The 14,730-nt window shown below is 32.1% G+C and overlaps 1 protein-coding gene across 1 annotated transcript; it reads left to right on the top strand.

Moving 5' to 3' along the window:
- On the top strand, positions 1 to 13,821 carry LOC145952384 (uncharacterized). The gene is made up of 7 exons (XM_083064738.1): positions 1 to 130; positions 197 to 279; positions 10,325 to 10,557; positions 11,143 to 11,246; positions 11,372 to 11,514; positions 11,662 to 11,775; positions 11,862 to 13,821. The coding sequence occupies exons 1-7, from the start codon at positions 1 to 3 to the stop codon at positions 12,111 to 12,113; spliced, it is 1,059 nt and encodes a 352-aa protein (XP_082920864.1). The 3' UTR covers positions 12,114 to 13,821.
- Positions 13,822 to 14,730: the final 909 nt, after the last annotated feature.

The raw sequence follows: 14,730 nt of genomic DNA, 5'->3' as shown, positions 1-14,730 counted from the left end.
ATGGCCGCGTCTGGGCTCCCTGCCGAGGATCAAGAGATTGTTGCTTTCCTTGACAAATTGCCGAAGGGCTTGCCTGTCCGAGGCCTTTTGGATATTTTCGAAATTTCAAACTTTGAGTTAACATTGCTAGGTATGTCTTCCTACTTCGGTTATATTGCAGTGTTTTAAATTGATGTTAAACTTTGTTTTGTTGTAGGACTAATGGCTAGAACCGGTGACGATATAGATGTTACTGCCATGCTCGCCAACCGAACTAAAGCGGCTCCTCTTAAGATTCAAGTTCTTTTTAAATCATGCACAACCTGTATGATGGAATTTTTGAACCATTGTTTTCCTCTTGGAGAATTATCTACCATTGTTTCCATCTTCAAGTTTAATGGCAGGAAATGAAGCATTAGGATGTATGGCAAAATATGGATGCCTCCTGATTCATGTTTGTGTTTGTTATTTTTTAATCTTATCGATTAGTATTGGTTGTTCAATTATATACTTCATGGATGAAAAGATTTTAGACGTTGTTCTTACCGGTAATCCGAGGTAGGGATGATCCGCTGGGTAAAATCGGTGAGCTTCCTTCACGGGTACGTTGATTCTCCAAGATGGGAGTGGTACCTGCAAAAGAGACTCCGATGCTAAAGTTAGGGTTTGTGTGAATATGAGTCTCGTATAAGTAATGCACGTACCTTTGTGTGTATTAGGATTTTGTTGGGCCTTGGGCCCGAGATCAGTTTATGACCTAATTGGATAGCGAGTCGATGTCGCCTAGCGCGTGTCCGATGTAACGACCCGACTGGCCATTCACTCACCACCAAAATGCACCGGAAAAACTAGACAGAATAGAACAAGTATATAAATATAGAGTCTAGAATATAAGTATATACATATGTCCCGAATCTGACTAGAGTTAGGGCATGTGATATAGGGATTACATCAAAAGTCACTATGCCAAGTGACCAAAACAAATAGAACATCCGCAGAAATCAGCTCCATCTATCGGCTGCCGACTCATCACTATCCATCACCTATCCCTGCTCTGCTCCCGTACACAGTACGATCATAGCAGTCCAATCACATGGAAACACAAAGGGTAAGCTAGCATAAAGAAAACAACATATAGCAAGATTTTTAAGAAAATATAAACAACCACGACTATTTATGCTTCATCAACATACATTCCCTCGATTTTCAACGTGATCATCAATAAGCATACAATGCGTCGTCACGCATATCAACTCGGAGATCTCCTACAACAACTCAGCCTTTCGGCCTACATTAACTCAGCCTTACGGCCTACAACAACTCAGCCTTGCAGCCTACAACAACTCACATCAATATTCCAACACAACATAACTTATACATCTCAACATATTAACTCACAACACAACACAAACGTACAACTCAACATATCAACTTCACAGTTCAACAAATCAGCTACAACATAACACCACTTCTCAACACGTTCATCAGATACAATTCAATATCAATAATAACATTATCTGCTAGACATCATTTCATAACCTTCTATTTCAATTCAACTCAGCATAAAACTTCATACATAACCATCCCATCTCCGCGCCCGGCGCGCACGTGGCTGCGCCCAGTGCAACGCAACCAGAGAGCACCAGGGGACCAGCACGCCCAGCGCAGGTGTGCCCATCGCAACAAGGGGCGCGCTCAGCGCCCAATAGAAAACCCAAAATTTGCCACAACTAGTATCGCGCCCAATGCGGTCCAGGTCACGCCCAGCACGGGCCAGCCAGAGACCCACATCCCCAAGCGCGCCCTGCGCATTCATCATTGCGCTCAGCGAGCTTGGCCAAATGGGGTCCCCTGGTGGCCACGCACTCAGCGCGAAGAACCGCGCTCAGCGCAAAGAACCGCGCTCAGCGCGAAGAACCGCGCTCAGCGCGAAGCTTAGCAGCATCCAACCATTTTCGAAAAACTCTTCAAACAATCTGCAAAACAACCAGAAACTTCACATGCAATCAGTTCGAATTACTACAATTTCATCCAAGAGTCCAAAAATACCACCTTTTTCAACATGCAACAACAAATCAAGGATTTTCCCCAAAATTTCTCAACAACCCCGAAACCCCAAAAACCAAGTTCTCTTTCAATTCAACCACGAATTATCCATCAATCAGCATCTAATGAGTTTCTAGAACTCGTCCACAACCACAAACAGCGAAAAAGAACAAAAGTACTAGCTTCCCTTACCTCGGCCAAAGATTCTGAGCTTCGGGTGGAAAAGAATGAAGGAGAAGAGAAGCTTGGAAGTGAACGGAGAAGAAATCAGCTGGAGGAATCAGTTCACACCCCCTAAGCACCTTCAGCTGCCAAGAATCGCCACCAGCAAAAGAGAGAAAAGGAGAAGTGAGTATTTGGAGAGAAAATGAGTTGTGTGGGGAAGGGTGAGTGAGGCTGAAGAAAAAAAAAAGTGTAAGGGTGAAAATGGGAAATGAAAAAAAATAGGGTCCTCACATCCGAGGTCACTCCGCGCTGTGATGCCGAGCTCGTGCTCGGCATAGCGGTACGGATAGTACACTTGCCCCCCGAGCTCCGAAGACCGTAGGTCGAGGAGTTAAGACCGAGTTCGACAAGGGGTCGTGACTTTTCACGTACGCCTATTTGTCATGACGCCATGTGTCATAACCGTCACCTCGTTCCCATAACGCGTGGGCGGCGCGGTGACAAGATTGTATTTTTATTTGTTTGATGACGTGGCCTCTTTGGGCCAATGTGGTGTTCCGATGTCCATGTTTCATGGTCGGGCTGAGGAGCTCGGCAATAATGAGCTTACTGCTTGGTTAGGTTGGTAAACCTTTGACCGAGTCAGCAGATTGGTGAGGGACAAGTCGGCAACTCGGCTGGCCAGTACACTTGCCCCCCAAGCACCGAGTGATGTAAGAGCAAAGGGGCTTCTGAGGAGTTCCCAAATTTGTTGTTTGAAGGTTCAAATTCGACCTTGTTAAGTAGATGTGATCTCAAGGTTCGGACTCGACTAGGCATGACAATCTAACCCGCTCCCGTGGGTACCCGCCCGAACCCGCCCCGATTTGGATGGGGAAAACCCGTGTTTATCGGGTTCGAGTTCGGGTTCGGGTTTTCCCCGATTGATAAAATCGGGGGCGGGGGCGGGGGTGGGGATGTTAATACCCACCCCGCCCACGCCCCCATACCCGCCCCCGCCCCTGCCCCGCTTAATAATATAATTAAAAAATTATTTTTATATATATAAACTAAAATTATAAATATTTATATGTAAAAATTTATATTATTTTACTTTTCTTTTATTTTTTTTTAAATTATTCATATTTATTTAAAAGAAAAAAAGAAGAAGAAAAAAATAGGAGCAGGGGCGGGCCCGACGGGGATGGGGACCTAGATTTTATCCCCGGTGGGTATCGGGGGCGGGGGCGGGGGCGGGGGCGATTTAAATTTGCGGGGGCGGGGGCGGGGAACGTAAAACCCGCCCCCGCCCCGCCCCGTTGCCATGCCTAGACTCGACCTTGGCATATCAAGGTTCGAACTCGACCTTGGTTAGGAAAATGTGATCTCAAGGTTCGGACTCGACCTTGGCATATCAAGGTTCGAACTCGACCTTAGTTAAGAAAATGTGATCTCAAGGTTCGAATTCGACCTTGGCATATCAAGGTTCGAACTCGACCTTGGTTAAGAAAATGTGATCTCAAGGTTCGGACTCGACCTTGGCATATCAAGGTTCGAACTCGACCTTGGTTAAGAAAATGTAATCTCAAGGTTCGGACCCGACCTTGGCATATCAAGGTTCGAACTCGACCTTGGTTAAGAAAATGTGATCTCAAGATTCGGACTCGACCTTGGCATATTAAGGTTCGAACTCGACCTTGGTTAAGAAAATCGACCTTGGCATATTAAGGTTCGAACTCGACCTTGGTTAAGAAAATGTGATCTCAAGGTTCGGACTCAACCTTGGCATATCAAGGTTTGAACTCGACCTTGGTTAAAAAATGTGATCTCAAGGTTCGGACTCGACCTTAGCATATTAAGGTTCGAACTCGACCTTGGTTAGGAAAATGTGATCTCAAGGTTCGGACTCGACCTTGGCATATCAAGGTTCGAACTCGACCTTGGTTAAGAAAATGTGATCTCAAGGTTCGGACTCGACCTTGGCATATTAAGGTTCGAACTCGACCTTAGTTAAGAAAATGTGATCTCAAGGTTCAGACTCGACCTTGGCATATCAAGGTTCGAACTCGACCTTGGTTAAGAAAATGTGATCTCAAGGTTCGGACTCGATCTTGGCAAGTCGTCATGGTTAATGTGCCAATACCGAAAATGTATGGGAATGAAGTTTCTTTGTTGATTTACACTACTAGAAAAATTAATATTTGTGACGAATTTTGTGACGGAAAAAATAGCATCGCTAATAGTGACGCATTTTGTGAGGGAATTTTAAGTTTTGTGACGGACAAGAATTTATTGACTTTTGTGACGGAATATATTCCGTCTCTAAAAATCCGTCACAAATTTCGTCACTGAATCGAAAAAAAAAATATTTGTGACGGATTTTGTGACGGAAAAATTTTCGTCTCTAAAAATCCGTCACAAATTTCATCACTAAATAAAAAAAAAATTTTGTGACGGATTTTGTGACGGAATGAACTTCGTCTCTAAAAAATCCGTCACAAATTTTATCACTAAAATGAAAAAATTTAGTGACGGATTTTTCCCTCTCAAAATTCCGTCACAAATAGGTTAACATATTTTGTGACAAATTGTTCCCTCTCAAAATATTAAATTTTATTTATGAAACTTTTATATTTAAGAATTATGCATAATTAAAGAAAATATGTTAATTTTTTTTTAAAAAAAATTAAAAATATTTTATTTCATTAAAGGACTGAAAAAATTATGAAATTCATTTTATTAAATAAAAAATTGTCAATTTTGAACATAAGAAACTAAGACATTCATTAAAAATATTTAAAAAAAAACTTGTGAAAATAAAAAAAATATTAATTTAATTTTGGCTTAATTACATTTTTGATCCTTCAAGTATTGTAATTTGCAATTTTGATCCCTAAGATTTTAATTGGATAATTTTAGTCCCTAAAGAATTGTAATTGTGCAATTTTAGTTCTTTAATTTTTAATTGAACAATTTTAGTCCCTCAAATATCATAATTGTACAATTTGAATGTCTCCCATTAAAAAATTAATAATTTTAAAATTTTAATATATATATATATATATAAAATAATTTAAAATTATATAATTATTTGCTTATTTAAGTTAGCATATACTATAATTTTTATTAATGTAACAAATGATATATATTTAATATTACTAAATAAATAAAATGTATATATTATTAATAATTTAATATTGCTAATAAATTAATATCAATAATATATTTAGTATATTTATAGATAAACTCATAATTTGATAAATATAACTTAGTATATGTTAATATAATTTTACAAAAATATAAATATACTAGATAAGATATGTATATTTATAATTAATATACTTATAATTTTGTAAAAGTATATTAATATATAATAAGTTATATTTATCAAATTATGAGTTTATCTATAAACACACTAATAATATTATTGATATTAATTTATCAATGATATTATAAAAATAATAATATATAAATTTTATTTATTTAGTAATAATAAACAATTATACTAATAGAAAATTCGGGATGTTACAATTTGATATATTAATGAAAATTATAATACACGTTGATTTGAATAGACAAATAATATAATTTTAAAATATTGTATATATATATATATATATGTATATATAGTAAAATTATGAAATTTTTAATGAGAGAGACTAAAATCACACAATTATGATATTTAATAGACTAAAATTGTTCAATTAAAAATTGAAGAACTAAAATTGCACAATTGCAATCTAAAATTACCCAATTAAAATCTTAGGGATCAAAATTGCACAATTGCAATACTTAAAAGATTAAAAATACAATTAAGCATATAATTTTTTAGCTAAAAAAGTTAAAAATGAATGTGTAATTAGAAAAGTTTAAAATATTTATTTTTTAATTTAATAATTTAATTATAATATAATAAATTTTAAAAAAACTTATAAATTAAAGTAAAGAAATCAGAAGTGTCAATTTATTTTTCTAAGTTATTGATTTCTTATTTTTTAGTTTAGTTGTTTATTGAAAAATGTCTTTCTAATGTCATAATTTTATAATTTTAAAGTGTAAATTTTTAGTTAAAAAATTAAAAGTTTCTTATTTTATGTTAATAAAATAATATCTTTTAATTTCTTTATTTTTATGTTTAAAAACAAACTATAAATTAATGTAATTTAGATTTAAAAGTGACAAGGATAATTTACAAGTTTTTAATTATTTTTTAACTTTAATTGCTTCTAAATGAAGGAAAAAAAGTAAGAAAACAAGATATCTTGAAACCCTTCATTGAGTCATATCTAACAAATTATGAGAAACAATCCCACACTCTAGTGAATAAATTTTTATCAATACCATAGTACTTGACTCAACCATGGGTTTGACAGTAACACATGGTCGTTATGAATTCGATTAACAAGAACATGGAGAGGTTGGGAACCTTATATCGAAGATTTAATTCGAATGAAAATAGAAAGTACTACTACTGTGATGAATTGGAATGCATATTCGATAAACCCTAAACACTTTGATTTTGAAATGCAAGAATTGCTTTGCTCCATCCTCTTTCAACCGTCAATAATTTATCTGTTTTAAATTATGTCTTATTTTTATTATAAAAACCAACAAAACTGTAAAATTGGATAACCAACAAAACTACTACATGGAGGTTATTTTTTAATAAAGTGGAGACCAAAACCTTTGTATTTCTTTTATCTTTAGTTAAGTTATAAATAAGTTTAAATTGATTTTTTTTAAAAATGAGAAAACATGATTTAGATTATAAAAAATGACTAAATGTAATAATTTATTGTAGATTTTATTTATAATTTTTTTTTTTGGAAAAAACTCAAATGAAATCAAATTTCTAAATAAAATATTCAAAATAACATAAATTTAGTTATTTGAATTTTTGTAATTAAAAAACCATAAGAATTATATAAATTTCAAAATTCAAAATTAGGCTAATTTTAAAATTGAATTTATAATAAAATATGATTATATATTTAACTTTTTAAAAATGAATTTAGAAATTATTGAAACGATAATTTATATTTATGTTATTTTATATAAAAAAAATGAATTTGATAAATAGAAATATCTTAAATTTAGATTTTTAATAAGTTGAATATATAATAACTCAAAATTGCTGGTGGCCGGAACGGGCCGTTTCAAAAGTGAAACGGGCCGTTCCGGAATAAGAAAAATGCCCAAAACTGGAGAAGCAGAACGACCCGTTCTCATAACCAGCAGAACGGCCCGTTCTGCTTCTCCAATATAGGGCATTTTTGTTATTCCGGAACGGCCCGTTTCACTTTTGAAACGGCCCGTTCCGTCTACTGTTACGGAATAAATTTAAATTCAGTATAAAAATAATAATAAAATGATTATAAAAAGTAAAATTAAATAACTTAGTTAAAAAATGACTATAATTAATAATTTAATGTAAAATTTGTTTAAAATTTTTTGAAAATAAATAATAAAATAAATCCTCCCTTTTGTCTTCTTCACTTTTTAGAAATATGTTGACAAGATAATGGATAATATATTTATTTTTAGATAAAACTTAAATGCAATATTAAATGCTAGAGGGAACCGGCCAAGTTAACTATATATAGAGTATCATACAAAGAAGGAGAGTGACACTTAAGTATTCTTAATTAAGATTTATATTAAAGTTTATATTAATATTTTATTGTTGAATTTATTGTATTACCCTTTATCAAAATTTTCTGGTATTAAGTGCATTTATATATTTAGAGTTTTATAAATGTTACACTCAAAATGTGAGGAAATGTATTAAAAATTTTATATTGAATAATGATATAACTAAAATAAAGTATATATAAATAATAAAAATTCGTACATTACAAATCACTTATATATATATATATATATATATATATGATTAAGAAATAACTTATTTAAGATATATTATATAATAAGTTTTTATATAATAAGATCTTAATTATAATTAACATTAAACATTCAATGAATTCGAATAATGATATGTTTTAAGAAATAACTTCTTTAAGATCTTATATAATAATTTTTAGTTAACTTATTCATTATCATTCACTCACTTGATTAAAAAGTGATAAAATATAATTAATTTTTAATTAATTTAATAAAATAAAAACTTTAAAATATATATCTAAAATCTGTAACAATTTCTTAAATACAAATATTTAATTAATAATTATATATTATTAATAATTTATATATTATTTATATATTATTAATATAAATAATATATTATACAAATATTTATATATTATTAATAATTTAATATTGCTAATAAATTAATATCAATAATATTTTTAGTATATTTATAGATAAATTGATAATTTGATAAATATAACTTAGTATATATTAATATACTTTTACAAAAATATAAATATAGTAGATAAGATATGTATATTTATATTTTTGTAAAAGTATATTAATATATAATAAGTTATATTTATCAAATTATTAGTTTATGTATAAATATACTAATAATATTATTGATATTAATTTATGAATAATATTATAAAAATATAATATATTTATATATATATATATATATTATGTATTTATTAATAATAAATATATATCATTTGTGTGACACCCTCTACCCCACATACCATAACACAAATAACAAAAATTGAATAACATAATCTTTTTCATATTTGAAATACCAAACATGTTTAATTCAAATCAAAACTCATGTATTTGTGGAGATATTCATACATCTCACGCAATAAGGAATACAACAGAACAATCAAAAAGCAAAATATAAACTTGCATAGTTTATTTGTTTCTTTCAGGATTCTCTCAAGAACTTACAGAGTACTCTAATCCATACAATAAACATCTTACTCATATAATTGTCTCTTACAATTGCATTCCCTTATGGTGTGTTTGGATGAGTAATTTTACAAATTCAAGGAATTTGAAATTCTTGGTATTTGAATTACTTTGATTTCAATTTCTATCATTGTTAAAATATTTCGTTTGGCTAAGTCAATTCAATTTTTTTAAATTTTAAATTGTTAATATGGATATGATAATTTGATTCTATCATGATAAAATTGCTTTTAAAAATATATTTATATGTTGAGATTTTTAAATAAAATTTTATAAAAAAAATGTTAACCAAATTTTAAATATTTAATAATTTTAAAAATTAATTCAGATAATATTTAATAATTTTTAAAGTATTTTTAAATATAATAATTTAATTATAATATAATAAATTTTAAAAAAACTTATAAATTAAAGTAAAGAAATCAGAAGTGTCAATTTATTTTTCTAAGTTATTGATTTGTTATTTTTTAGTATAGTTGTTTATTGAAAAATGTCTTTCTAATGTCATAATTTTTTTTAATTAAAATATATTTCAAAATTTTAGTTAATTCATTATCATTCACTTATTTTATTAAAAAATGATCAAATATAATTTATTTTCAATTAATTTAATAAAATAAAAACTTTAAAATATATATTTAAAATCTGTAACAATTTCTTAAATACTAATATTTAATTAATTTTAATATAGACTAAATTTAATATTAGAAAATTTATTGTGATTTTAGTTATAACAAAACCCTTTGGTTCAATTCAGTAATCGATGAATCTGACATGATTTGATCACCTGCATTTTAATTGGATCAATTAAGTATTAAACGCTATTTTACTTGGGTTGGTTTCGTTCGTGATGAATCAGAGTTCAGTCTCAAACTATATATTTAATAATTTTTATTCATATTTATGACACTAAAAGTCATAATGGATTAAAATAATAATTTTCATTCATATTTGGTGATAGGGTTTGAGTGCGCGATTGTGTCACTTTCGTCAAAATAAGTTTTGGTGCCAGAACTCTCCGCACACTAAAAATCCATTTTAGTTTTTTCCCTCTCATTTCAAACCCTTTCTCTCTCTCTCTTTAAACGCTTTTCACCTTCCCTCCGCTTCTTCCTTCTTTCAAAACCCTAATTCCCACACCAATTTATTTTCCCTAATTTAAAACCCCAACGCTTTCTCATTCTCCCAATTCAACGCACTTTCCTCACCAAAATCGTGCCTAATCGTTGTGTTCTGAGCGAGAGGGAGAGGGAGCCATGAGAGGCCTTGTGTGGAGCACGAAAGCGTTTGCTCGGAAGTTGCTGTTCCATGGAATTGGAAGGAACGCTCGTTCATACAGTCTTGTCCCAATGGTGATCGAACACTCTTCCCGAGGAGAGAGGGCTTACGACATCTTCTCGCGCCTTATGAAGGAGCGCATTATCTGCATCAACGGACCCATCTCCGACGACACCGCTCACGTCGTTGTTGCGCAGCTCCTCTTCCTCGAATCCGAAAACCCTTCCAAACCCATCCACATGTACCTCAACTCCCCCGGTGGCGCCGTCACCGCAGGTACCCCATTGCACACCCTTCTTCAAAATTCCATTTTTAGGGGATCCCATTTTGCAAAACCCTAATTGTCTAAAAAAATGAGAAGGGACACTTCTGTGATGTGTAAAAACTGTGCCTTTTCTTTTTCTAATATGTAATTGATGTTTATTGTTCAATGGGTAAAAGCTACATTTTTCTAATATATAATTGTTTTAAATTAATTGCTCACATTCTCTTTATTTTATAAAACAATAAAAAATGCAGACACTCAGGTAAATTGGTCTCTGATTCTGTCTATTTGCTAGTATGAACATGTTTGGGTGAAAGAATCATTTATAGCGTGAAAAACAAGAGAAAAAAAAATGAAATAAGTTAGTCCATAAATTAAGCTTTTTGTGTTAACTTATCTAAAATGTTATTTTTAACTTGTGAATAAGTTAATTTTTAGTTTATGGAGAAACTTATTTTGATTTTCTTTTCTATATATATTTGATTGTTAATTTGTGTGTGAAAAGTAAAATCTTGATATCATTTGAGTATCAATGTATGTGAAAAGTAATTATTACACACATTTTGTGTCATTGACTTGCTGTGTAATAATTCCAGAGCTTATGATAGGGCTGCTATCAAGTGCAATGGAAGGGAAGTAGTTACAAACTTCGAGCCCAGCTTGTATGAAGGGGATATGATTTCTCAGTCTGATAATGAAGGTACCACTTGTTTATCCTTGATAATCTTCTTTTTTAATAATTTATTTGTTTTAGTTGCCTCCTAATCTGCTTAATGATTGAAATATGAAGTCTTGCACTGACATGTTGATTCTGACACTATTCAGATAGCAAGCAAAATCTTGATCTTAACTTGGGCATAGCTCCCCCTTCTTACACTGACGGTCAAATCAAGAACACACCCAACAATGGGAGTGGTTTGAAGGTTCCGCACGGCTGGGACCAAATACCTGTCGATAAGAGAGTTATGGTAAGGTGGAGAGTGTTATATGGCCATATATGGTTTGATTTAATTCTTGAGTCTCGAATTTCCCTAGCCCCTCTGTTTTTTCACGTGTTTCTGAATTTGTAGTTTGTATTCTCAGCTTTCATTGTATATTTTCACTTTGCTTAATAGCTTGAGCACTCTGGATCAAGATCACTGCCTGTTCAGCCACCTCCTGGCTTCTCCATGGCATCCGAGCGTCATTCTTCCGTTTGGAGTGGTAGCAATTTCTTTCCCATCTGTGAGGTGATTTTCACATATTCTGGCAAACATGATTAATTTTGCCTTACTTTGTTCTGCGTTACATACTAATTATGGTTTTATATTCACAGGAAACAGCAATAGAGAAGAGGATGGAAGCTGGTCCCATGCCAAATTGGGCATGGCAAGTCCAAGGTCCTTACGGCGGGGCAACTCTTACTCCACCGTTCTCTACTGCAGCATCATCAGGATTCCCTTCAACAATAATACCATCAGCTGCGGATAGTCAAATTCATTTTCCAAACATGACATTCCTCCACCCACATTTTCCACGATCAATCACTAACTCCAGCACCGTATCCACTTTCTACTGCGGTACCTAAAAGTATTGCCAGGTAGAGCAATGTTACAATTGCAAATCTTCTTCACTTCAGCGTATGGTTGATAAAATAGTAGGACTATAAGTAGCAATAAAATTAGATATTTCTGCAGAGCTTAAGAAATGGAAGATTAGAAATAGGAGCCCCAAGACGTGCAATTAGATATTTTATAATAAAATGAAAAGATAGGCACATTGCACATTCGCACTCTGTACCAGGTCAGTTTCAAAAACATACATGAAAACAAGTGAATAGTATGCTAGTATTCAAGGTATTAGCTTTCAGTTGCTTTGATATTAGAGAAAGGAAAATATGGCAACTAATAGGCACTACTGTCTTGGCCTTCGTGTTCTGATTGTACTAATGGTTACCGGTGTTAGACAACCTTTTACTTGTAGAGATGTGAGTTTTCTTTGTTTTCATTTTCAAAATATCACATTTTATAAAATAAAAAATATATGGTACAATAACTTGATTAAACAATAGTTAAATCTTTAGTTGCCTGATTGTTTTCTTAGATTCTGTGGAAGTATAATTTTAGAGTAGCTTGGTTGTGGTGGAGTGTCATTTTTGAAAATCTTTGAGGGGATTATTGTCATCAACTCACATTCGGGTCTTTTTAAATAAGATATATTGGCATATGTAAATTTGATAATCAATTGATGCAGGCATGTTCAAGGCATGTTAATTTTTTTGGTGTGTTGATAGTTTTAATGACTATTTTACTGTAAGGCTTAATTGTATGTGCATGTTCGTAACTTTTTTGGTGTCTTGATATGTTCAATGATGATGTCAAGTTCAATTTTTTTAACATCTAGCAATTGAATTGGTACTTTTGTTGTGTTGGAAGCTCACCTATTAACTCTAATTTGAACTCCAAGTTATTCTCTGGTTTGCTTTCAAGTACTATTGTCATTTCAAATGATTATTTATGCAAGAATTTAGAATGTTATAGCACTGCTAGCAGTTATTTAACAAGATGGTGGCAGGATCAAGCAAATTCCTCGTCTCTTGGGACCTGGTCTCAACAAGGCAGGCACGTTTTATTGTTTTGGGTTTACGATTTTGATCCTCTTGGATGTTCTAGAGTGTACTTGGTGATTTGCTTGTTCTGATCAGTTCACATAATACATTGCTGTGTTCTTGTTAATTTCTGGTCACATTGCGCTATATTGTATTTACTTGGATGTTTTTAAACACTAACTACATAATTTTTTTAAGTGGCTTTGGTTATCCTTTTGAATTGGCTCTACTATCCCTTGCTTTTAATTTGATTCCCTGCTTTTTAGAATTGTTATATTTTGGGTTTTCTGATTTCAATATTGCTTTAGCTGAACCTTATTTTGATATTTTGCACCACTTTGCAGGGAAGTTCCCAACACTTGTGACTCACCAAGAAACTCTCGAGTCAAAGGTTAATGAGAGTAAGGCTATTCCAGCTTAAGAAGGTGCTCTGCATGGGAGTAGCTGTGGGGAATGTTCGCATGGAGGAAAAACAAATCTTCCAAAATGTACAACTGAGTGTTAACTTCCTTGTCTCATTGAGTAAAAAACTCTATCTTAGATTAGCATACAGTTTTTTTAATGTGATAATGTACATAAATTTAAAAATTAGTTTATTATAATTTTGTATTATGTATTACTAAAAACTTTATTCTGCACTGTATTCGAATGAAAAAAAAATATATTTTAGTCAACAATTGTTCATGAATAGTCTTAGAATAAAATATAATATGTTGGACAATAGTAATGAGTTATTATATACAGTTGATTAATTGTACAAATTAAATACGCAAGATCTTGAATCAATAATTGTTCCATTAACATACTATAAACGCATTTTTCAATGATTGTTTGCATCTGATAGGATTATATAGCACACTTAGTTACTTGTTATTAAATTTCAGAAGACAAATGTTATTGTTTAGTCCAGAATAATAGGCTCTGGTAATCGATTACAAGACTTGGTAATCGATTACATCGGTTTAGTTTCAAGTTGTAAAGTTTAAATTCAAATTTGGAATTTTCATCTTCTGGTAATCGATTACAAGAAATGGGTAATCGATTACCAGAGAACTTTTTAATAAGTAAATTTCGAACATATGATTTTCATTGTCTGGTAATCGATTACATGTATAGGTAATCGATTACCAGACTCTTAAAAACAATGGTTTCCTCAGATTTAGTCATCAACAGTTAGTGAGGGATTCATCCCAGTTAGTGACGGATAAAATCCGTCGCAAATTGTGACGGATTCTACTTAATTAAAGTTATCACAGTTTGTGACGGATTTAATCCCTCACAAATTGCGAGGGATTTAAACCCTCGCAAATTGTGACGGATTCTACGTAATTAAAAGTCATCACAGTTTGTGACGGATTAAATCCCTCACAAATTGCGAGGGATTTAATCCCTCGCAAATTGTGACGGATTCTACTTAATTAAAGTCATCACAGTTTGTGACGGATTTAATCCCTCACAAATTGCGAGGGATTTAATCCCTCACAAATTGCGACGGATTTTTATTAATTTCTAAACATTTATTATTAGAAATTAGTGACGGAAATTATACTGTTTGTGATGCCTTAATTCCGTCACTAATTGTGACGGAGAAAATAAT

This window comes from Cajanus cajan, chromosome 10 (genome assembly GCF_000230855.2).
Source record: "Cajanus cajan strain Asha chromosome 10, NIPB_CcT2T_4, whole genome shotgun sequence".
Lineage (NCBI taxonomy): Eukaryota > Viridiplantae > Streptophyta > Magnoliopsida > Fabales > Fabaceae > Cajanus > Cajanus cajan.
The sequence above is the reverse complement of the archived record's forward strand: the minus strand, read 5'-3'. Positions and strand labels throughout refer to the sequence as shown.